The sequence below is a fragment of the Leptodactylus fuscus genome, chromosome 7, assembly GCF_031893055.1.
Source record: "Leptodactylus fuscus isolate aLepFus1 chromosome 7, aLepFus1.hap2, whole genome shotgun sequence".
In the NCBI taxonomy this organism is placed as follows: domain Eukaryota; kingdom Metazoa; phylum Chordata; class Amphibia; order Anura; family Leptodactylidae; genus Leptodactylus; species Leptodactylus fuscus.
Genome location: NC_134271.1, coordinates 150902168 through 150926830, shown reverse-complemented (window position 1 = coordinate 150926830; position 24663 = coordinate 150902168). Strand labels below are relative to the sequence as shown.

At 40.3% G+C, this 24663-nt stretch overlaps 1 protein-coding gene across 1 annotated transcript in view; it reads left to right on the top strand.

Moving 5' to 3' along the window:
* LOC142214341 (NACHT, LRR and PYD domains-containing protein 12-like) overlaps positions 1-24663 on the top strand; it is a 176738-nt gene that overhangs the window by 120758 nt on the left and 31317 nt on the right. Inside the window, exons 12-14 of the mRNA XM_075283269.1 lie at positions 542-712; positions 11155-11325; positions 15993-16163. Coding sequence (XP_075139370.1) covers positions 542-712; positions 11155-11325; positions 15993-16163 — 513 coding nt within the window. The remainder of the gene's footprint in view (positions 1-541; positions 713-11154; positions 11326-15992; positions 16164-24663) is intronic.

Genomic DNA, 24663 nt, shown 5'->3' with positions numbered 1-24663 from the left:
TTAATTGTTCTGTTTTGTTCATCATATGCCAGATCTAACACATTTATTACTGCTTTCTTTATAATCGAGATCGATAGGTGTAACCAGAGTCTAAGAATTATGTGCCGCTTTATGGATATTATAGAATACAAAATATTTTACTAACACCTAGGAATGTTTTCTCTCTACTTCACAATCTTAAGATGTCAATTCACTATATAGATCTGATCTTGTTGTTATAGATTGGTTAATAATAAACTACCAGACACTTCCTGCACCCACTTGGCCTTTGTAATAAAGAATAACCAGTCCCTGAAGATACTTGACCTGTCTGATAACCATCTGTCCGGTCCTCACTTCAGTGACATGATGAAAGCTCTCTCCAGTCTGTCTTGTAAGATAAAGGAATTAAAGTGAGTATAAGATATGCAGGTCTACTATAATGCCTCCTACATCATGCTCCAGCACAGTATGTCTTTTTTAATGCCCCAGACACAGTATTTTGCCCCTTAGTAGCCCCTATACAGTATAAACACCTACACACCCCTTCTTATTCTTACAGTTTGGCTAATAATCATCTACCAGACACTTCCTGCACCCACTTGGCCTCTGGAATAAAGAATAACCAGCTCTTGAAGAAACTTGACCTGTCTGGTAACAGTCTGTCCGGTCCTCACTTCAGTGACTTGATGGCCGCTGTGTCCAGTCCAGCCTGCAGGATAGAGGAATTACAGTGAGTATAAGAGATGTGTACAGGAGGAGACATGTGGGGACAAGTTATACAGGGATATTATTCTATTTTATGCTCCACCATTGTTATGTCTATGAGATAATCTGCTGACTGCACCTTCATATGTGACGTCTCTACTAATGTCTGACTGTCTCATCTCCTCATATCACTTCTCCTCTCATCTACCACTATTATTATTACTATCCCACTATTGTATATGGAGCCTTATCAGAGAGCGAGAGGAGCCGCATCACATGGAAACACATTGGGGACATTTATCAGATGAAATGTGTGACCTGCATTATAGAAATGATACAAGTAACAGGAGCCATATTGGTGGAAGACGTGCGCTATTTATAATCCTATTCATATTAACAAAGTAGATGAGATTCAATGAACATACAAGTCCAACCTATAAACCTTCCAAGATGGAGGAAGAGGAAGGCAAAAAACAAACCCATGAGGATTACGCCAATTGTCCCATGGGAGGAAAAAAAATTCCTTCTCAATTCCAAAAAAGACATTTGGACTAAGTCCCTAGATCAACACCATATCCCAAAATATAAAACATATGATATTGTTGCACACAAATTTAGTATAACTCTTGGAGGCAGCTCGCCTGATCCTGGAAAGTCTTCAGGGTGCAAGGTCCTACGCCTTCAGACTTGGAAAGGCTACAATCATGTAGTCAAATGTAAAAATAGAAGACTGCTCCCATCCGGACTTTAAATAAAATTTTACTTTTAATCCATATTCTTAAAATACAGAGACCACATAGGTAAGTGAAAAAAAGATCAGAAAAACGTGCAAAGTGTTTTAAAATCGCTTGTTTTTGGAGGCATTCAAGACAAATTTAAACCTTAGAGATGGTTCTTACCTGGGTTTAGGTGTGGAATAAGCTGCAGAGTTGGATGTAAAGGGTGTTTGTATGTCATTAATTCATATGGGAGCTCTGTGATTGGTTCAATTACATCATGTGGTCGTCTAGATGATTGGAACGGGATTTCCCTTACATAGATATATCTGCATAAGATTGCTGTACGGGTTACTAAAAAACTAAAAAACGTATACATTTCTCTTTAGGATACCCAAAGATCTGGTTTATTATGTGGAATGGTTTGCTCCATATCTTAAGTGAATTCGATATTTATTGGGAAGGGATACCATTACTTGGGTAATTACACCGTACTCCTCGCATATAGTTGATTATCATTATCTCTGGGTTGTCCATGTGTTAGTTAAACGGTCGATTATTTTTCAACATATATATGAAACTTTCCTCTTTTTCCAACGGAGCTATTTAAAAGGGAATCGCAGTGTGTGTGAATGGTTACAAACTATACTGCTTATGTTTTATGTGCGGCTTATTTTCTGAATGTATATTTTCTTTTTTGTATGCATCATTCATAGTTTATCCATGGTTTGTGTGCATGGTCATTGGAAGAGAGTTATTGATTAGAAACAAGACATCATATCAAGTTTGAAAATTAGATGTACATGCTTGAAATTGGAATCTTTATTCGTATAAGAATGACAGACAAAACAAGGGTGGTTAATAGATTTAATTAAGTGATCGGGAACACCTGTGAAATAGGAATAGGCAGTGGTATATAGAAGTCCACATTTCCTCGGAATACTGAAACATATAGAGATGGCTACGATTAAGGGATCTTAGCATCCTGAAACGCGTTAGCGATTTTAAAACACTTTGCACGTTTTTCTGATCATTTTTTCACTTACCTATGTGGTCTCTGTATTTTAAGAATATGGATTAAAAGTTAAATTTTATTTAAAGTCCGGATGGGAGCAGTCTTCTATTTTTACGTTTGACTATATGATATTGTTACTTTGAATAAAGGCATCCAGACCCTTTTTGAACTTATTCCGTAGTGTCACCGCTCTTCCTGCAAAGAAGCCCCACCTATGATTATGGTTAAACCTTTTTTTCCTCTATATGTAGAGGATGCCCCCTTGTCATAGTTACAGGATTTGGTATAAAGAGGTCATTGGAAAGATCTCTGTACTGTCATTGATACATTTATACATTGTGATTAGGTCGGCCCTATGCTATCTTTACATTTAAACTTTACAGTTATCCACATTAAAACTCATCTGTATTTAGCTGTCTAAGCTTCCAGATTAACGAAATCCCTCTGTGCGCCCGGGGCCCTATGGGCCGGAAACACCGTGATTTCTGCCACGGGAAAAATTACAGCGTTTTACAGTAACTGCAAAGTGGATGAGATTCATGTGAATCTCATACCCACTTTGCATTTAAAACAGCAGCGCAGACACACTACGATTTCCAAAACTGGCACGGTTTTGAAAATCGCAGCATGTCAATTATATCTACGGAAACACCAGCGGCTTTCCCATAGATATAATTGTAACAGAAAGTCCACAGAGGAAAACGCTGCAAACTTTCTGTTCATAGCGCATAAAATATTATTAAGAAGAGGACCTAATGGTATGTTCACACAGAGTTTTTTGCATGCGAATTTTGACGAGGAATCCGCCTCAGAATCCACCTGTAAAAATGGCTCCCATTTACTTCAATGGAAGCCGCTCGCTTTTTTTTTTCTGCTAGCTAACAGCGGAATAAAGAACCGAGATGACCTAGCCATGGATTGCCACGGATTCTGCGACTGATTCAACCGCGGCGTCCGTGTCTCGAGACACGCTCCTGTTTAGGCCCATTCATATAATGTGTGCCTTTCCTTGGATATGTCAATCTGGGGAAAGCTGTGCACCACAGTCAACACGTGGGGCAACAAGGACACGTAGATAAGGACAATACATGACTTTCATGGCCCAGTAGGTCAATGTTTGAGCGGTAGTGAGCAGCAGTCCAAAAACACAAGGCCATGTGCTAGTTTAACCTCAATTGTGAACGTACATTTCCAACACCATGCAAGACTCATTCACCTCTTCTAGATCCTCCTTTCTATACCATTGTGGATACCATCCTCACCAAGGCAAGCCGTTGCTTCAACTCCTGCAACCCACTTGTTTCATGGTTGTAAAATGAAGTGCTGCCATATGGTTTCACAATGAGTGAGTCTGGATCAGAGGAGCTGCTTCACTGGATCCTGAGGCAAATATCATACTGGATAGCTTCTCACCATCTCCAGCTGGGCAGACTTGCCAGCGACAATGGCACTAATATTGTTGCTGCGTTGCAGTTAGGTTGAATAGCCTATTGCCCCTGCATGGCGCATGTCCTTAATTTGTTGGTTCGCCACTTTATTAATCTGCATCATGACTTAAAAGAGGTGTTCTTCATGGCCAGACAAGTCTCTTCTCATTTCAGCAATTCTTATGTTGCAAAAATCTCCCTGCTTGAGTTGTAGCAACAAAATGGACTGGCTTTGTATACTCTTAACTACAACATTCAAACTCAGTGGAACTCCACCTTAATCATGCTGGAGCTCCTATCGGAGCATCAGAAGGCCGTGAACGACTATTGCATGCAGCATATTAAAGAGCAATTTGCTATTTCGAGGTATCATTAGAGGCTCATGAGGAAAGTGTGCCAGCTTCTCAAGCCCTTTGAAGAAGCCACCAAATTTGTCAGCAGGGATGAAGGCAGCATCAGAGATGTGATCCCTCTATTATATTACGGGAAACTCTTACACTCATGCAACTAGGGATGGAAGAGGGAAAACAGTGTTCACCTCTTAAGTCTAAAGCGGAAATGAAGCTTTTTTTGTTGCAGTTATTTAAGCCAAAGTCAGGAGTGGATTGAGCAGAAGAGAAGTATAAGGGCTTCCTGTATATTTTCCTTTCCATTTGAAGCCATTCTTGGCTTTGGCTTAAAAAAAAATGCAGCAAAATCTGCAACAAAAAAGCAGGGGTTAGAGATGTGTGAATATGCTAATAACAAGTTGGGTTCATCCCAAATATTCCAAATCGGTTGTTTTTTTTTTTACAAAATAGAGATTCATCTCGGGCGAACTAAAATGGCTGATGCATTACACTTTGGGGTCTCTTCAGACCCCAGAGTATAAAATAAACACTCATGTTTACCTTTTGTTTTGGGCCTTTTTGCAACATTCAGGCCTCATGATGTTATGATGCTTAGCCTGTCCATGTGACCGCTGGTGGCCAAATTAAAGGCCTCAGCAGTGACACCCCGCCCCCCCCAGGTCATTGTCCCAGACCGACCACACCTATCGGCTGCAAGGGGATTAACCCCATGTATGCTGGACTGAACAGTTACAGTGGAAGAGGGTGCGACCCTGATACTAGGGCCGCACCTGCTGCACAGTCCTAACACTGAATTTGTTCATCACATAATGAACTGGGACCTGAGCTGCGGGAAGTAGCAGTAAACGCATGCATCCGGAAGCATCTGGTGGCAGCGCTTCTGCATTATGGTTTGTGGTGTATGACTTTAGCATTGAAGTCGTCAGCTTTAAAATTATTGTCTGGCACTCCGAGTACTTCATCTGTGTTTTGTTGTTTTATTTATTGGCACACCGTACAAAAAAGGTTGTCTACCCCTTCTCTATGTAGTGTACAGAGAAAACTGTTGCATACGTGTGGAGGCTTTGGGGAAAGCGTGCGTCTACTCTCTCCATTCACTTTGAATCTGCCTTACTTTGCAGGTAGCTGAGTATGAGACACCTAGTGGCAGCAATATTAGAGAGGTTTTTCAAGCAGAAAACAGCAACATTAAAAAAATAAAGAAATAAATACATTTTGATCCACCATCTTATGTTTTATATTAAAAGACTAAATTATCTGAAAAGTTAGTGACTATTTAAGTGACTTTAATTTAAAAAAAAAAATAAGTAAATAAAAATAAAAAAGCAGGAATGTAAGTAGCCACTTAATTTCAGGTCAGTTCGTTTCTCACTTGGGGTAGCTCGTATGTTTTGCATGCCAACATCCTAAGATATACAAGGCAATGCAAAGACAGCAACAAACCCTTATACATCTATAATCGACCTGGACCTGAAATTTTGGGGGTTCATCACCCACAAACTATATGTGAATTCATTATACTCTGATGTCTCTCCAAGTAGCAGCAGCATCCACATCTCTCTCAGGGTCCTCCTTTTGGCTTCTGGGTGATGTTACTTGTCCCAGGTCACTGCTGAGGTCTGTAATTATGCCATAGTGGTAACATGAAGTGCACCAAGTATCATGGGGTCATGACTCTCAGTAAGCCCCATGTGACCACTAAAGTCCAATCAAAGGCCTCAGCGTTGACCCCAAGAGCAAGGATGATACAGTCTTACCACCCAGAATATAGTGGGTTCATCCAATACATAATAGTTGTTTCTTGTTTTTTTTGTCTTAAAGAATAATTGTTAATGGGGTAAAATGTCCCAATTGACTTCCACCTCCCAAATCCACCCCAGACCGAGGGATGAAATCTCTCCACATTTACAATATACATATGTTGTGTGTTTTGTGTTATCCCTCTGCAAAGTAAATGGAAGAACAAAAGGACGGCGCTCTCAGGTCCAAAGGAATTTATTCAAAAAGAAGATTGCACAACGCAAAAACAGTTGCCGCGTTTCGGGTCGGAACCCTTTATCAAGTGCGTAACTAGTTAAAAACAATAAATATAGTATATGTATAAAAAACATGAATATACAAAGACATAATTTAAAAAACAGATTAGCTTGTCAAAGAAAAAAACAACAGACCACGACGTTATTAGGCAAGAAAATCATTTACCTATAAACCCAGAACCTATAAACAAATCCAAGGTATATTATATGAATTCTGAATTAAGCTCAGGTGATGTATTACACATCATTAGTCATAGACAAACTATTATATATTGATCATATTATTCATACTCGAGATAACTATAGATCCTTAACATCCCATATGTTCAGTGACTATTATTATATTTCATTAGAACAAGATTCCAGCAATAATATTGTCTTACCTTCACTAATCGAGCTTCACTCAAGCTAGGAAGAAATAAACTCTATCCGGAGCGCCTCGGCCTATTTAACCGTACCGCTCCATGTGCCACTTCCGGAGGAAAAAGATGCGGTCCAAGCTGGAACGCATGCTCATTAGCTAGATGTTACGAGCCTTTGTGCAAATTTTTTCGGCGGAATATTCTATCACCACAAGAGCACGGGCACTCCGCCCGCACCAGAGAAACCAACAGTACGGGCTAAGAAAAAACGGTGGTACGACCTATCAAGAGTCGTATAGCTAAGTATGCAAATGTGAATAAAAAATAAAATAAAAGGAAGTCATGCGGTTCAACCTGGAACGCATGAACTTCTGCGCATGCGTAAAAGGACAATCTACTATACGAGTCATCTAAAAGAATTCATAGTGATGATATTTGCCTAGGACGTAACATAAAAGTTTAGAAAATGATTCTAATTAGAAAACATAAAAATCTATATGATTACATTCCTAAAAATATATATATATAAATATAGCCCACCATGTTCATGATATACTCGATATTGGTACATTAAATTTCTATCTGACTATTATACAAATTAAAAATGAAAAATAAATTGAATAATTAAAATAGTTTAAAACATGCATTTCAACCAATTATATAGGCCCTTCCCTAAAAATACACCTTTTAGTTAACAGTATACATTAAGAATGACCAAAAGGATTATACAAGGTAACTCATCTGTTTACATCCTCAGTTGCGATATTTAGGCCCGCTGGATGTAATGTATTAAATTTAAACATCCAGAACATCTCTTTTTTATTTAGCTTACTCAGTCTATCACTATTACCCGGGGGAACCCAGTCAATTGGTGTTACCAAAAATCCGCTGAAGCTTTTGTTGTGATGTTCAGCTGCATGTCGCGACACACTATGTTTCATGTAACCGTTTGTGACATTCGAGCGATGCTTGTTGATACGCTCGCTTAATTGTCTAGATGTTCTGCCTATATATTGGAGGCCACACGGGCATTCCAATAAATATATTACAAATGACGAAGTACAATCAAGATGGTATTTTAATCTAAAAATTTCGTTGGTAGTGAAGCTACTAATCTCACATACTTTATTTCTAATTGATCTGCAGCACTTGCATCTATTACGGTTACAACGGAAACTCCCTCCGGAGGAGGTATTAGTTGTTACGGAGGTTGTATTGGATGACCGTAATTTACTGGGCGCTAGAATACTTTTGAGCGTTCGTGCCCTTCTAAAGGTGAATTTGGGTCTTATAGGAAGAACCTTTTTAAGAAAAGGGTCATTCTGTAGGACTGGCCAATGTCTCATAATAATATCTTTGATCTGTTGATGAGATGAACTAAAGGCCGTTATGAAATTCAGTTCATACTCATTAGTTTTCACGGATTGTCTTGGAGCAAGACATTTCTGTTGGTTGAGTCCGCTTGCTCTATGGTATGCAGCTTCAATCATTTTAACAGGGTAACCCTGTTAACCCCTTAGCGACCCTTGACGTAACTGTACGTCATGGGTCGCATGGGGATGTATGGAGCGAGCTCACACGCTGAGCTCGCTCCATACACGGCAGATGCCGGCTGTATAATACAGCCAGGACCTGCCACTAACAGCAGCGGTCGGTGCCCGAGCCGATCGCTGCTGTTAACCCTTTACACACTGCGGTCAGTTCAGGCATTTTGGAGCGCAGGGATACCTAATATGTTTATGTTTAATGTTCTTTAATTACTTTTATAGCTAATCTAGGGAAAGGGGGGTGATTTGAACTTTTATATTTTTTTTATTTTTTTAATACTTTTAAAAACTTTTTTTTTTCTTCTGTTACATTTATGATCAGACCCCTTAGGTACCTTGAAACCTAGGGGGTCTGATCGCCCATACTATTCACTGCAATACTACAGTACTGCAGTGAATAGCAGAATCCCAGCACTTCTATTAGATGCTGCCTCTGGCGTCGTCTAATAGATCTCGGGCAGAGACAAGCCTGGAAGCCTTCAATAGGCTTCCGGCTGTCATAGCAACCGATCACCGCCCTCTTGTGACGTTCAGGAGGGCGGCGATCGGCGAAACATGGCGGCGCCCATGCCGCCTGCGCTGTTTACACGCTGCGGTCGCGTTTGACCGCAGTGTGTAAAGGGTTAACAGCAGCGATCGGCTCGGGCACCGACCGCTGCTGTTAGTGGCAGGTCCTGGCTGTATTATACAGCCGGCATCTGCCGTGTATGGAGCGAGCTCAGCGTGTGAGCTCGCTACATACATCCCCATGCGACCCATGACGTACACTTACGTCAAGGGTCGCTAAGGGGTTAACAGGGTTACCCTGTTAAAATGATTGAAGCTGCATACCATAGAGCAAGCGGACTCAACCAACAGAAATGTCTTGCTCCAAGACAATCCGTGAAAACTAATGAGTATGAACTGAATTTCATAACGGCCTTTAGTTCATCTCATCAACAGATCAAAGATATTATTATGAGACATTGGCCAGTCCTACAGAATGACCCTTTTCTTAAAAAGGTTCTTCCTATAAGACCCAAATTCACCTTTAGAAGGGCACGAACGCTCAAAAGTATTCTAGCGCCCAGTAAATTACGGTCATCCAATACAACCTCCGTAACAACTAATACCTCCTCCGGAGGGAGTTTCCGTTGTAACCGTAATAGATGCAAGTGCTGCAGATCAATTAGAAATAAAGTATGTGAGATTAGTAGCTTCACTACCAACGAAATTTTTAGATTAAAATACCATCTTGATTGTACTTCGTCATTTGTAATATATTTATTGGAATGCCCGTGTGGCCTCCAATATATAGGCAGAACATCTAGACAATTAAGCGAGCGTATCAACAAGCATCGCTCGAATGTCACAAACGGTTACATGAAACATAGTGTGTCGCGACATGCAGCTGAACATCACAACAAAAGCTTCAGCGGATTTTTGGTAACACCAATTGACTGGGTTCCCCCGGGTAATAGTGATAGACTGAGTAAGCTAAATAAAAAAGAGATGTTCTGGATGTTTAAATTTAATACATTACATCCAGCGGGCCTAAATATCGCAACTGAGGATGTAAACAGATGAGTTACCTTGTATAATCCTTTTGGTCATTCTTAATGTATACTGTTAACTAAAAGGTGTATTTTTAGGGAAGGGCCTATATAATTGGTTGAAATGCATGTTTTAAACTATTTTAATTATTCAATTTATTTTTCATTTTTAATTTGTATAATAGTCAGATAGAAATTTAATGTACCAATATCGAGTATATCATGAACATGGTGGGCTATATTTATATATATATATTTTTAGGAATGTAATCATATAGATTTTTATGTTTTCTAATTAGAATCATTTTCTAAACTTTTATGTTACGTCCTAGGCAAATATCATCACTATGAATTCTTTTAGATGACTCGTATAGCAGATTGTCCTTTTACGCATGCGCAGAAGTTCATGCGTTCCAGGTTGAACCGCATGACTTCCTTTTATTTTATTTTTTATTCACATTTGCATACTTAGCTATACGACTCTTGATAGGTCGTACCACCGTTTTTTCTTAGCCCGTACTGTTGGTTTCTCTGGTGCGGGCGGAGTGCCCGTGCTCTTGTGGTGATAGAATATTCCGCCGAAAAAATTTGCACAAAGGCTCGTAACATCTAGCTAATGAGCATGCGTTCCAGCTTGGACCGCATCTTTTTCCTCCGGAAGTGGCACATGGAGCGGTACGGTTAAATAGGCCGAGGCGCTCCGGATAGAGTTTATTTCTTCCTAGCTTGAGTGAAGCTCGATTAGTGAAGGTAAGACAATATTATTGCTGGAATCTTGTTCTAATGAAATATAATAATAGTCACTGAACATATGGGATGTTAAGGATCTATAGTTATCTCGAGTATGAATAATATGATCAATATATAATAGTTTGTCTATGACTAATGATGTGTAATACATCACCTGAGCTTAATTCAGAATTCATATAATATACCTTGGATTTGTTTATAGGTTCTGGGTTTATAGGTAAATGATTTTCTTGCCTAATAACGTCGTGGTCTGTTGTTTTTTTCTTTGACAAGCTAATCTGTTTTTTAAATTATGTCTTTGTATATTCATGTTTTTTATACATATACTATATTTATTGTTTTTAACTAGTTACGCACTTGATAAAGGGTTCCGACCCGAAACGCGGCAACTGTTTTTGCGTTGTGCAATCTTCTTTTTGAATAAATTCCTTTGGACCTGAGAGCGCCGTCCTTTTGTTCTTCCATTGGTGCATCCTCCTGGTTTTTGACCAGTGTTATAGAGACGTGCTGCCACTCTCACTCTGACAAAGCCTAATATTGCTGAAAACGGAGTTGTGAACGGAGTCACAACCCGATCAGGTGAGAGGCCACCAGGTCCTGAGTTCTTTTCATAAACACCAGATAATTCATCTATATATTTATAATAGACCATCTACACTATAAGTGTGCTCGGTGTCTCTCTATTCTCTGCAAAGTAAATGTCTCACATGTCTCCTAAACTTATTCTTACAGTTTAGCTGGTAATGATCTACCAGACACTTCCTGCACCCAGTTGGCCTCTGTAATAAGGAATAACCAGTCCTTGAAGAAACTTGACCTGTCTTATAATTTTCTGTCGGGTCCTCACTTCAGTGACTTGATGGCCGCTCTGTCCAGTCCAGCCTGCAGGATAGAGGAGTTACAGTGAGTATAAGAGATGTGTACAGGGGGAGACATGTGGGGGACTTGTAAATTCTCTTGTGCATTTCAATCTATTGTAGGGAGACTTTCATAATAAAATGAGACTACAGTCTCTTTGAGTATGATAGTGCACCCACTTAAAACACACATTCGGGGGTCCATTGTTAGATATGGGTGAATCGGTATGCAACTAACAGGATTCGACCTTTAATATTCCAAATTGTTCACTTTTTAACTAAACAATTTGGGACTCATCTCAGATAAACTGAAATGGCCACCGCCAGTAAATTTGTTATACTCTGAGGTCTCTTCAAACTCCAGAGTATAATAGCTGGAGGCTCAATAGACGTAACAAAAAACAAACCTTTTCTCCCACCTTCCGTTACCACCTTGGGACCTCCTCATGGCAGCCAGCCATGTTTGTCTTCCTCCTCACAGGATCTGGTGCTCTCCTATGACTAGGCCTCAGGGGGTTTGCTTTGTCTGAACACAGAACAAAACAAATCTTCTGGGATTCACCCATTATTATCCATTGCCTACTAATTTCTTAATTAATTAGTGAGTGAATCAATATGTAATAAGTTAGGTTTGTTACAAATTTTTTAAAAATCTCAGATTTGGACTAACCGGAAATCATTATTCACAAAAATTACTAACCTTCCCTCACTTTTCCTGGGCTCCAGTGCTTCTTCACGAACATCATTGGGCCACTTCTGGCCTCCTGGGTGATGTCAGCATCCCTGGAGTACCACTAAGTCCTGTGACTAGGGTTGAGCGATCGGGATCGGAGAAGATCAGATTCCAATTGGCGATTGAGTACATTTCTCGATCGCGATTGGAATTCCGATACCAATCTTTTCCCGCGGGATCAAGGTCAGAGGTTATTTCCCACAGTGTTTGGCTACTGGCCAATCATTGTGGGAAAAGCTAACAATGACTGACCAGTAGCCAAGCATTGTGGGAAATAACCTCCGACCTTGATCCCGTGGGAAAAGATTGTGATCGGAATCCGTTCTTTTCCAATCCCGATCGCTGAACCCTACCTGTGACTGGGTCTCAGTGGTCATACAGGGTACATCAATGTCATGCTGTTTTGGGGCAAGCAAAAGCCAAACTGGATATTTATGTGGTTTATACCCACAAATCATTCTTATACTCTTGAGTTTCTTCAGGCTGCGGAGTATAATAATGGAAAGCCCAGAGGAGGTGGAGAAAAATAATAAACAGCCATACTCTCCTACACTCACCTCATTTGAGCTATCTTGTGGCATCTAATGCTCTTTTCCAGGCTTCTACTAGCTTCATGGTGATGTCAGTGGCCCAGGGGCATGGTGACTGCTAGATTGGGCCTCAGTAGTCACATGAAAAGCACTAAAATCATGTCGCTTTGACACAAGTGTTAAAGCGGAGTGATGTGACCACTGAGGCCAAATCTCAAGCCTCATCAGGGATTTGGAGCTAGTGACATCACCCAGGAGTGCTGAAGAGACCAGAAGATGCCCAGGAAAGAACAGCGGAGAAACCAAGAAAGTATCACTATTTATTATTTCCCTGCACCTTATCTGGGTCACTCCTTGTTATACTCTGGGGTCTGCAGAGACCACAAAGTATAATACTATCCCTTCCAATTCGGTCCAAACAAATTTGGTCAAAAACTAAACAACAGTTTGAACATCATGAATATTTTTATACCAGTCTCGCAAAGTTCATCCTTCTCAAGGAGTTTGGATTAAAAATAACTGACCAGTGAGAATACATCACTAATAAGCTAAGGTAACTTTATCATAGTGTAGGTCCCAACAGGTACAGATGTGTCCTCCTTCAACCCAACTTGTACTCAGCCTAGTACTCAAAAGTGAAATTGTGTTTTAACCCTTACATGATCATCAACAGGCTCAACTACTCAAACCCACCAATTTTACATATAAAGTTTAGATATACAATATTTCATTGTTTGTTTTGTGTCAGGAAGACCTTAAAATGAGATCTAAACATATTACTTTTACTAATGAAAAAAATAAAATATACTGTCCTGAGTCATTTGCACCTGCTCCTTTGTCCATCCCACTTACAAAAAGACAGAATTAAAAGTGATCATAATGAAAACTACAGAACCTCTAGTGAAAATGAAGCCATTATACAACTCTACTGACAGAATAATAAAAGTTATGACTCTTGCATGTATAATCAGCACTGCAGCACAGCAACTGCAGATAGAGTGACCTAACAGCACCATAACTCTTAACAGCACTATGTGAACAGACCACAAAATCCCACTTTCCATGTGATCTCAGAAAGTGGAGTATGACTTAAAAATTACATACTAAAAATGGGGAACCCCTCCAGATTCATTTCAGGTTAGGCTGGCTCAGCTCCATCATTCATTTTGGGTCAAAAAGTTTGAACCATACCGTTAATTGCCTTAAAGTGTACTGTAGAATACTCTTAGGACTCCTAGGAACCTATCTATAAAACATAGTGTAGAATATTCTTAGTACTCCTAGGAACCTATCTATAAAACATAGTGTAGAATACTGTCAGGACTCCTAGGAACCTATCTATAAAACATAGTGTAGAATACTGTTAGGGCTCCTAGGAACCTATCTATAAAACATAGTGTAGAATACTCTTAGTACTCCTAGGAACCTATCTATAAAACAGTGTAGAATACTCTTAGGGCTCCTAGGAACCTATCTATAAAACATAGTGTAGAATACTCTTAGGACTCCTAGGAACCTATCTATAAAACATAGTGTAGAACACTGTCAGGGCTCCTAGGAACCTATCTATAAAACATAGTGTAGAACACTATCAGGACTCCTAGGAACCTATCTATAAAACATAGTGTAGAATACTCTTAGTACTCCTAGGAACCTATCTATAAAACATAGTGTAGAATACTCTTAGTACTCCTAGGAACCTATCTATAAAACATAGTGTAGAATACTCTTAGTACTCCTAGGAACCTATCTATAAAACATAGTGTAGAACACTCTTAGTACTCCTAGGAACCTATCTATAAAACATAGTGTAGAATACTGTCAGGACTCCTAGGAACCTATCTATAAAACATAGTGTAGAATACTGTCAGGGCTCCTAGGAACCTGTCTATGAAACATAGTGTAGAATACTCTTAGGGCTCCTAGGAACCTATCTATAAAACATAGTGTAGAATACTCTTAGGGCTCCTAGGAACCTATCTATAAAACATAGTGTAGAACACTCTTAGGGCTCCTAGGAATCTATCTATAAAACATAGTGTAGAATATTCTTAGGACTCCTAGGAACCTATCTATAAAACATAGTGTAGAACACTCTTAGGGCTCCTAGGAACCTATCTATAAAACATAGTGTAGAATACTCTTAGGGCTCCTAGGAACCTATCTATAAAACATAGTGTAGAACACTATCAGGACTCCTAGGAACCTATCTATAAAACATAGTGTAGAATACTCTTAGTACTCCTAGGAACCTATCTATAAAACATAGTGTAGAATAATCTTAGTACTCCTAGGAACCTATCTATAAAACATAGTGTAGAATACTCTTAGTACTCCTAGGAACCTATCTATAAAACATAGTGTAGAACACTCTTAGTACTCCTAGGAACCTATCTATAAAACATAGTGTAGAATACTGTCAGGACTCCTAGGAACCTATCTATAAAACATAGTGTAGAACACTCTTAGGGCTCCTAGGAACCTATCTATAAAACATAGTGTAGAATACTCTTAGGGCTCCTAGGAACCTATCTATAAAACATAGTGTAGAATACTCTTAGGGCTCCTAGGAACCTATCTATAAAACATAGTGTAGAACACTGGCAGGACTCCTAGGAACCTATCTATAAAACATAGTGTAGAATACTCTTAGGGCTCCTAGGAATCTATCTATAAAACATAGTGTAGAATACTGTCAGGACTCCTAGGAACCTATCTATAAAACATAGTGTAGAACACTCTTAGGGCTCCTAGGAACCTATCTATAAAACATAGTGTAGAATACTCTTAGGGCTCCTAGGAACCTATCTATAAAACATGGTGTAGAATACTGTCAGGGCTCCTAGGAACCTATACAAATAGAGTATCGTCTCATTTTGACCGCCATTATAGTTCACCCAAGATGAATATTTTGGTCGCTTTTGTAAAATAATGAACAATTTAGAATATTCACATGAAACCCAGCTCAGTATAAACCGATTCTCCCATCTCTAGTAAATACTCCTATGCAATCTCATGTCAAAATTACAGTACTTGGTCCCATTGGGGGGAGTGCTGGTACTAAGGCAAGATACAAACCATTAAGTACACATATGTTATAGAAAAAAGACATGGACCACACATATGTTATAAATTGATCACCTGATGCTAAGCTAAATATATAAAAGTAATCATGAAGTTCTAAGGGCAAATTAATGACAACTGCATTTTGGGTATCAAATGAAGCTGTGAGTATGGGACACTAGATGGATTCTTGGTTTGGAACTTGCAACATTTTAAGTTACTGTCATGCAGTGACTTCATTTCAGATGAGGTGAGAGCAGTCTGTGAAATGTGATCATAACATACACTGTACTTCTTGCACCACACATGGTATGAGTTGGCTCTTAGAACAAATCTTCAGTATGTTGTCAGTGGATCTCTTACCTTTATTTCATCTTATTATTACAGTTTGGATGGTAATGATTTACCAGGCATTTGCTGTTTCCATTTGGCATCGTTAATATTTGACAACAAATTCCTGAAGAAACTTGTCCTGTCCTATAACCATCTGTACGGTTCTCACTTCAGTGACTTGATGGCCGCTCTGTCCAGTCCAGCCTGCAGGATAGAGGAATTACAGTGAGTATAAGAGATGTGTACAGGAGGAGACATGTGGGGACAAGTTATACAGGGATTTTATTCTATTTTATGCTCCTCCGCACCATTGTTATGTCTATGAGATAAACTGCTGACTGCACCTTCATATGTGACGTCTCTACTAATGTCTGACTGTCTCGTCTCCTCATATCACTTCTCTCTATGTCATGTAAAAAATGTCATCTACCACTATTATTATTACTTTCCCACTATTGTATATGGAGTCTTATCAGAGGTACAAAGCAGTAATAAAGGATATACAGCCCACCATCAATGTCCAGATCAAGAATCCACGCTTCTGAATGAAGGTGCACCAAGCAAACAGATAAAGCCCAGACCCAGGGGCCAGAAAGTAGGTAACACATTTGAGTAAAAATGATCAGCACCAAAACAAAAAATGATGATTAAAATAAAATATAATTTTTAAAAACTGCCCACACCTTTCTCTACACATGTTTCTTATGCTTGGTTCACCTCTTCATTTGGTAATCTGTTCGGGGGAGTCCACATGGGGACCCCCTGAACGGACTACCGAACGCATTTGCAAGCATTGTGCAGTGACAGCACATGGACCCCATAGACTATAATGGGGTCCTTATGCTTGCCGCGCAATGCTCGCACGAATCATGTGGACAGGAAAACAGATTGTGATCTACTTTCCTGTCCGCATGTTCACTGCGGAGACCTGGCGGCAAGTACACGGACCCCATTTTAGTCTATGGGGATCTGTGTGCTTGACTGCACAACACATGCAAATGCATTTGGTATTACATTCGGGGGGTCCCCATACAGACTCCCCTGAACGGAATGCCAACGCACGAGGCCTGAGTCATGGCATAATCACATAACACATGAATATACAAACAAAAATCATAAAAGAAAATGAAAAAAAGTCTAGAAATTACTACCAATTACCCATCCCAAACTGCAACATAGTCAAAAGAGACATATATAATATTAATATCAATAATAACCATCATCAATATAATAAATATACAAGAAAAAACATAATTGCAAATAACACAAAATGAAACCGTGGTGATCACAACATATTAGAAAAACAAAAAAAACTTTGATAATTATACATATCACAAATCAGGAAAAAATATATGAACCTGCTTGTGGCAGTCTCCGAAGATCTGATTTCTATATAGATCTGTCGCATGTCCCACAGATAGAAAAGGATAAAACATAGTTCACAAACAAAAGCAATGTCACATGTTTCCTGTGAAAAACAGGAAGTGAAACTGGTCACATGATAAAAACCCATGACCTAGTATAGCGGCAAATACAAAACATAATCCTATGCCGTAAATAAGCTATACAACAAGACCTAAAGACATGCATGGGAAATATATGGAAATATATCAATAGTCAACCAAAAGTTACATATATATTACAAATGTATGTTATTAATAGAAAAAAGTTAAATCAGACGAAATTGGATGTGGGGACCCCCTGAAAACATTGTCCTATATTTCTATGTAGATAGAGAGAGAGAAAAAAAGCAACAAAAAACCCGCAAATGTAAAATATAGTCTTATATTACAAATGTATATTATTAATAGAAATAGTCTGAATCAAATATTGGGACCCCTTGAAAACATGTTCTTATATGTCCATGTAAATAAAGAGAAAGAAAAAAAACAAAACACAAGTGTGAGTATAGCCATATACTACATATGTATGCTATCAATATAAATAGGCTAAGTCAGATTTGATGTTGAGACCACCCGGAAAACTTTTTTCTAATTTCAGGATCCAAAAAGCCTCCCTTTCGAGTAATATTCTCCGCCAATTGCCAACTCTGAGGCCGGGTTCAAAAGGAGTTTTTTGGTCAGGATTGTGACGCGGAATCCGGGTCAAAATCGTACTCAAAAAACGCTTCCCATTGAAGTCAACGGGAGCTGGTCATTTTCTTTTTCTGTGAGCGGTTTGTTCTCGCTCGCGGAAAAAAAGAAGCGACAAGTCCTTTCTTCACTAGATCACTGTAGGAGTAAATACTAAAACATAACTTTTACTAATATTTGTTTAAAATTGGCCTAAATAAAATGATAACACAATTGCAGTATGACTTCACTATTATCAGGCAACAATTAGTATTTTTATTGCCTTCCCTATACAGTCATCTACAAAATAACTTTTTCCCATATGTAGCTCTCAGATAGTTTGTTGAGAACCACACAGTTTACCCCTTGATATCTGGGTACTAACAAATGCAGAGACCAGAGACCCAGTTGATCAGGTAGCAATCAACATCTCCCACCAGGTGAATGAAAGCTCTGTGGTCTATATACTACATATGCAAGGCTGGCTGTGGCACAACAGGTCCCAGCCAGACCTTAAATAGCTCCATTCATCACAACGTTTTGCAGTGATGTTCACATATACTGCTAGGTATTTCTATATTGTGGAGCCTAGATTTAGCATTGCATCCACAGTATACCAGTCACAACGTTTTGCAGTGATGTTCACATATGCTGCTAGGTATTTCTATATTGTGGAGCCTGTATTTAGCATTGCATCCACAGTATACCAATAATAAGGTCTGGAGCACTTCCTAGCACTGCAGCCTAGCCACAAGCCGTAGTTTCATCTCTCCCTGTGTAGTGTTAGTCAAACTGTCTACCTTACAGCCTCATAGGAGCCCAGATGCAACACGGCCCCAGAGTTATTTAGTCTCCAATTACTCTGCTATACTAAGTTACCAGGTCCTCCCCATTTGCTTTAGAGGTCCCTGGTTTCCCCTCTACGCAGCGTTTCGCTAGGGTAACTAGCTCATCAGGAGGATATTGATATGGGAAACGATGTCTCTGCAGTTAAAACTGCAATTCCCGTGCCCATGATGGTGGGACACGGTACCTCTGTACTGCCAGCGTGCGCGCCGACTAGCTCAAGGATTTAAGGCAAAGGCCCCACCTCCCAGTCCGCCCACCAATGACGTGGCGTGTTCCTATTGGGCCTTTCTTCAGGTGGATTCCATGGTGGATTCAGCAGCGAATATCCGTCTCGTGACACCTCCCTCCCGACTAGGCCCGTTCATGGGCACTGCATCGGCATCCAGGTGCAGCTAGCTGTTTTTTGGTCCGGACCAAAAAACCCCATCTGAACCCGGCCTGACAGGGTTAGGTACATGTTCTACAGCACAAAATTTAAAGCTAGAAATGTCTCCATTGTGTGAACATATAAAATGTCTGTAAGCATTAGATACATTGTCTTGTGGGGGGTTTTAACAGTCTGCAACATGCTCTGCAATATGTGTTTTAACAGGGCGTACAGTACAACCCACATACATCAGAATGAACGTATAAAAAACGTCCTTCATCCTCCCTTTATCCTCCCTTTGTAAATCCTGAAGACTCATTAATGAAAGTCCTACTAATATAAATGTGAAAGTTTGTATGTTTGTTACTCAGTTATGCAAAAATGGCTGAATGTATTTGGATGAAATTTGGCACATAAATAGTTAGTAACACATAGAATACTTTTTATCCTGGTAAATGCCATGGCTTCACAACTGTTATGAATTTATGTTCATACTAGCCTCTGCCCGCAATTGTTGGCATTGATGATCTGCCTATATTCAGCAAATTGCTGCCATTGATGGTTCTCCTGCTGAGGTGTTTCGGCAGTTCTCAAACTGACCTCCTGCTACACTATGTTTTATAGATAGGTTCCTAGGAGTCCTAAGAGTATTCTACACTATGTTTTATAGATAGGTTCCTAGGAGCCCTAAGAGTATTCTACACTATGTTTTATAGATAGGTTCCTAGGAGTCCTGACAGTGTTCTACACTATGTTTTATAGATAGGTTCCTAGGAGCCCTGACAGTATTCTACATTATGTTTTATAGATAGGTACCTAGGAGCCCTAAGAGTATTCTACACTATGTATTATAGATAGGTTCCTAGGAGTCCTGACAGTGTTCTACACTATGTTTTATAGATAGGTACCTAGGAGCCCTAAGAGTATTCTACACTATGTTTTATAGATAGGTTCCTAGGAGCCCTGACAGTGTTCTACACTATGTTTTATAGATAGGTTCCTAGGAGTCCTGACAGTGTTCTACACTATGTTTTATAGATAGGTTCCTAGGAGTCCTGACAGTGTTCTACACTATGTTTTATAGATAGGTTCCTAGGAGCCCTGACAGTGTTATACACTATGTTTTATAGATAGGTTCCTAGGAGTCCTGACAGTGTTCTACACTATGTTTTATAGATAGGTTCCTAGGAGCCCTGACAGTGTTCTACACTATGATTCATAGATAGGTTCCTAGGAGTCCTGACAGTGTTCTACACTATGTTTTATAGATAGGTTCCTAGGAGCCCTGACAGTGTTATACACTATGTTTTATAGATAGGTTCCTAGGAGTCCTGACAGTGTTCTACACTATGTTTTATAGATAGGTTCCTAGGAGCCCTGACAGTGTTCTACACTATGATTCATAGATAGGTTCCTAGGAGCCCTAAGAGTATTCTACACTATGTTTTATAGGTAGGTTCCTAGGAGCCCTAAGAGTATTCTACACTATGTTTTATAGATGGGTTCCTAGGAGCCCTGACAGTATTCTACACTATGTTTTATAGATAGGTTCCTAGGAGCCCTAAGAGTATTCTACACTATGTTTTATAGATAGGTTCCTAGGAGCCCTAAGAGTGTTCTACACTATGTTTTATAGATAGGTTCCTAGGAGCCCTAAGAGTATTCTACACTATGTTTTATAGATAGGTTCCTAGGAGCCCTATGAGTATTCTACACTATGTTTTAAGCCAATTTAAAGTGTGGTTCGTACCAAACGTGTTTGTCCCAAAACAAAGCAGGACCAGAGCTGCTGAACCTGAACATGAAGCGAGTCTTGAGAGGTTCACCCATCTCTAGTTGATAGCATTCCCATACAAAAATGACATAAAATAAATAAGACAGTATTTTAATGCTAAAATAAGAAATATATCATCTCTACTTATATGATGTAATTTCTAATTAACCCTGTCCAACTCCTCCCCACACCATAAAGAAGTGCTGAACATATAGGTTAATGCTGCTACTTACCAGGCATACAAGGTTGCATGGCTGCTGGGTGCCAGCTGAATTGCATGTGCTTGCTGTATTGCTGTCAGTGCTGGAGTTGGAGATAACTTAGATTCAGGCCAATTCACAAGAGGGAAATACTACTTGATTCAGATGACCCTAACCTATCTATCTGTGGTATTGGGTTGATACACTATGTTAGGTTATGGTGATACTGCGGGGAGGGCACCTAAACCCCCCCCCCCCTTCCCTCTATAACATCCAGTCAGACTCAGCTCCAGCTGGACGTTTTAACCCTTTCAATTGCGCTGTGAGACATCACGGCACAATCGAAAGAGATCCGCCAAGTTAATGTCCCGATCGGTAACCCCCGCGGCGAGATCGGGGGGTGCCGATATGAGTAAAAGGCAGCCTGGTGTGACCAGTGACCCCAGGCTGCCGGAACTCCCACATACAGTACCTGGTTGATTCTGCCGGGCAATGGAGGAAGTGAGTGATGTGTGTGCATCAGCTCTGTAGCTTGCAGGGCTCTGAATGCTGTGTCTTGCAAGCTACAATGCAGAATCAGTTGATGCTTTCATCAAAGCATCAACTGATTCAAGTGTCCTAAAGGGACACATGAAAATGTGAAAATAAATAAATAAAGTGTGTGAAAAAATTAATAAAGTTATAAAGTCCAAAGTCCTTTTTTTCTATAGAAAATGAATTATATAAAAAAAAAAGCACTAAAAATTAATTAAAAAATGCATATTTGGTATCGCCGCGTCTGTAACAATCTGTACAATAAAACTGAAATAATATTTAATGTACACGGTGAACGTCGGAAAAAAGACCCCGGAAAAAAACAGTCGGAAGTAATGATTTTTCACCATCTCACCTTACAAAATATGCTATAAAAAGTGATCAAAAAGTCATATGCACCCCACAACAGTACCAATAAAAAGCGCAGGTTGTTTCGCAAAAAATAAGCCCTCAACCAATACTGTCAACCGAAAAAAAAAAAATGTTACGCCTCTCAGAAGATGGCGATGCAAAAATCATCGACTTATGTCCCCAAATATGTTTTTCCTCTGCAGAATTAGTATCGCATAAAAAAAATAATATAAGGGGGTGTGTGGCTAGCTAGCAGAGGAAGAAGATGTGTTGAAGATAGCTCCTCAGTTTACAACATATAATCCGCTAATTATCTCTTCCATCCATGACTACAAACTCTTAAAAACACCCGGAGGCATTCCCCCAGGCCTCAGTGAACCCATTGGGGTCTTTTTGCTGCAGAGTCACCAAACCAGAGAGAGCTGCACTTCTGGGCCTACTCACACACTCAGGCTGCCTGCCATCATAGGCCTCAGCTGTATTGTAAGGGGAGCTCACCACCGTGACACAGAGCAAGGACACTGTGCCTGCCACCCTGACAACTAAGGGTCATCCTATACTCACCTCCAAGCCTGTAGATCAAGCGCCTCCTACACCGGGACCCTCCATCCTCATCCCAGCTGCCATCTTCAACAGGCTGCAGCCAGATCGTAGGCCCTAAAGTAAGTGAAACACAATAAAAGACTGCTGCTCAAGCATCTCACTACTACCTGTGAGAGTGCCTGCGGCCTGCCTAGGCCTTTACACCATTCTAGAGGGACTGTGTTTTTGGCACTGGCCTCAGTTGTGCCTCCTGGCATCAAGTGACTTTGCCCTGCTGCTGCCTGCTGGGGAGGGGAGTGTAGAGCCCCTACACAACCATCAGGGGGACTCCTCACCCTCCCTGTACTGAGCTTCTGGCCCCTTTCACCTGTCTGCAGCTTCTTGGATAAATCCTCCTGGCAGTGCACCATAAAAGTTATAGGAGTTATTGTGCTATTCTATCATCAGCTCCTTGCCTTTCCCCCCAGGTGGAACTGTTTCCTACATCCTGGTACCTGGTGGGCTAAGTTATATGTGAGTGGCTACTGTTGTGATATGGATACCTGCCTTGCTTTCTTACCATGATGAAGTAGTCTAATGGCAGACTCGCTCCTTGCGGCTCACAGCTGGATATAATGTGCCTGTCGCCCCATCACTGATCCATCTCTGCTGCCCGTCAAGCTTTGGCATTTATTCATTGGTCTGTAACTTTCCTCCACTGCATATCCCCACGATCAACATGAGGCGTAATAATATTAAGCTTAGGGGGAACCCTGAGTCTGTTGTCACAGAAGATTAAGTGACTGTTCAAAAAAGTGCTACCTCATCTTACTGAAATAGACCTTACTTTAGACAGAGCACACCGAATTCCAATGGCTACTTCGGCTCCCGCTGAAACCCCCAAAGATGTTCTGACCAGGATCCATTTTTATCATATAAAGGACACTATCCTTACTGAGGCTTGGAAGTGTGGCACTCTTCCTGCACCTTTTGCAGCGATTTCCCTGTACCCAGACCTATCCGCTGCTACTTATGCAAGCCCGTCGCAATCTGGCACCTGTTACTAAGGTCCTCAGGGAAAAAGGTATAAGATATCATTGGGGTTTCCCCACCAAGCTACTGGTACCTCGCAATGGTGTTATACACTCCATCTCTTCGGCAGAGGCGGGATTGTCTGTTCTCTGCAAATGGTGTCTGACCACTGACGACTCCCCCCTTCTACGTCGAAGAGTCCTGTCCGTCCCTCACGAGTGCTTCAGGATTGGCATACTGTGGGTGACCAATGATACAGACTTGTCTCTTCAGAGTTGGGATCGTCGGCTTACTATTTACCTTGCCTGTGATTTTAGGGCGAGCTGTCTTTCATATGCTGATTTGTGATCTTATTGATCAGTTGATTTAACATTTTTCTTTGCCCCTTCTACAGAGGTATACAGTGTATTATACTATGAGGTTTGGTTTGTATTATCTGTTTTTGTTTATCTGGTGTATTTTTTTTTATATTTTTGTATTTATGCATAGCTCACATGTTCTTTTTGACGTGCTGCACTGATTGCCCCCACCGCATTTATTACGTCCCTTTGCGATGGTCCTTCATATTTCATCCTTAAACGTTAGAGGCCTGAACAGCCCCTACAAAAGGAGCTCGGTACGGAGAGAGGCGCGCCGTCTCCGGTGTGACGTCCTCATGATACAAGAGACACATTTTCACTCAGAAAAAAGTCCAAAATTTCCTAATCCGGCATTCCCTCATATTTTCACAGCCTCCTGTGCGGCCAAACGCAAGGGGGTATTGATTGCTGTGTGGGACTCAGTGGCCTTCTCATTTGAATCTCTTTTAATAGACCCTAAAGGTCGTTACCTGGGTCTCAACTGTATGATCAACAATGTTAAATACTCCTTGGTTATGGTTCATTTCCCCAACCGCTCACAGGCTTCATATTGGAAATCTTTGTTCGCTAAAATTCGGGCATTCGCCACTGGCATGCTGATAATAGGCGGTGACTTTAATTGCCTGCTGGATAATCATTTAGATTCATCTAATTCCCGCAGGATA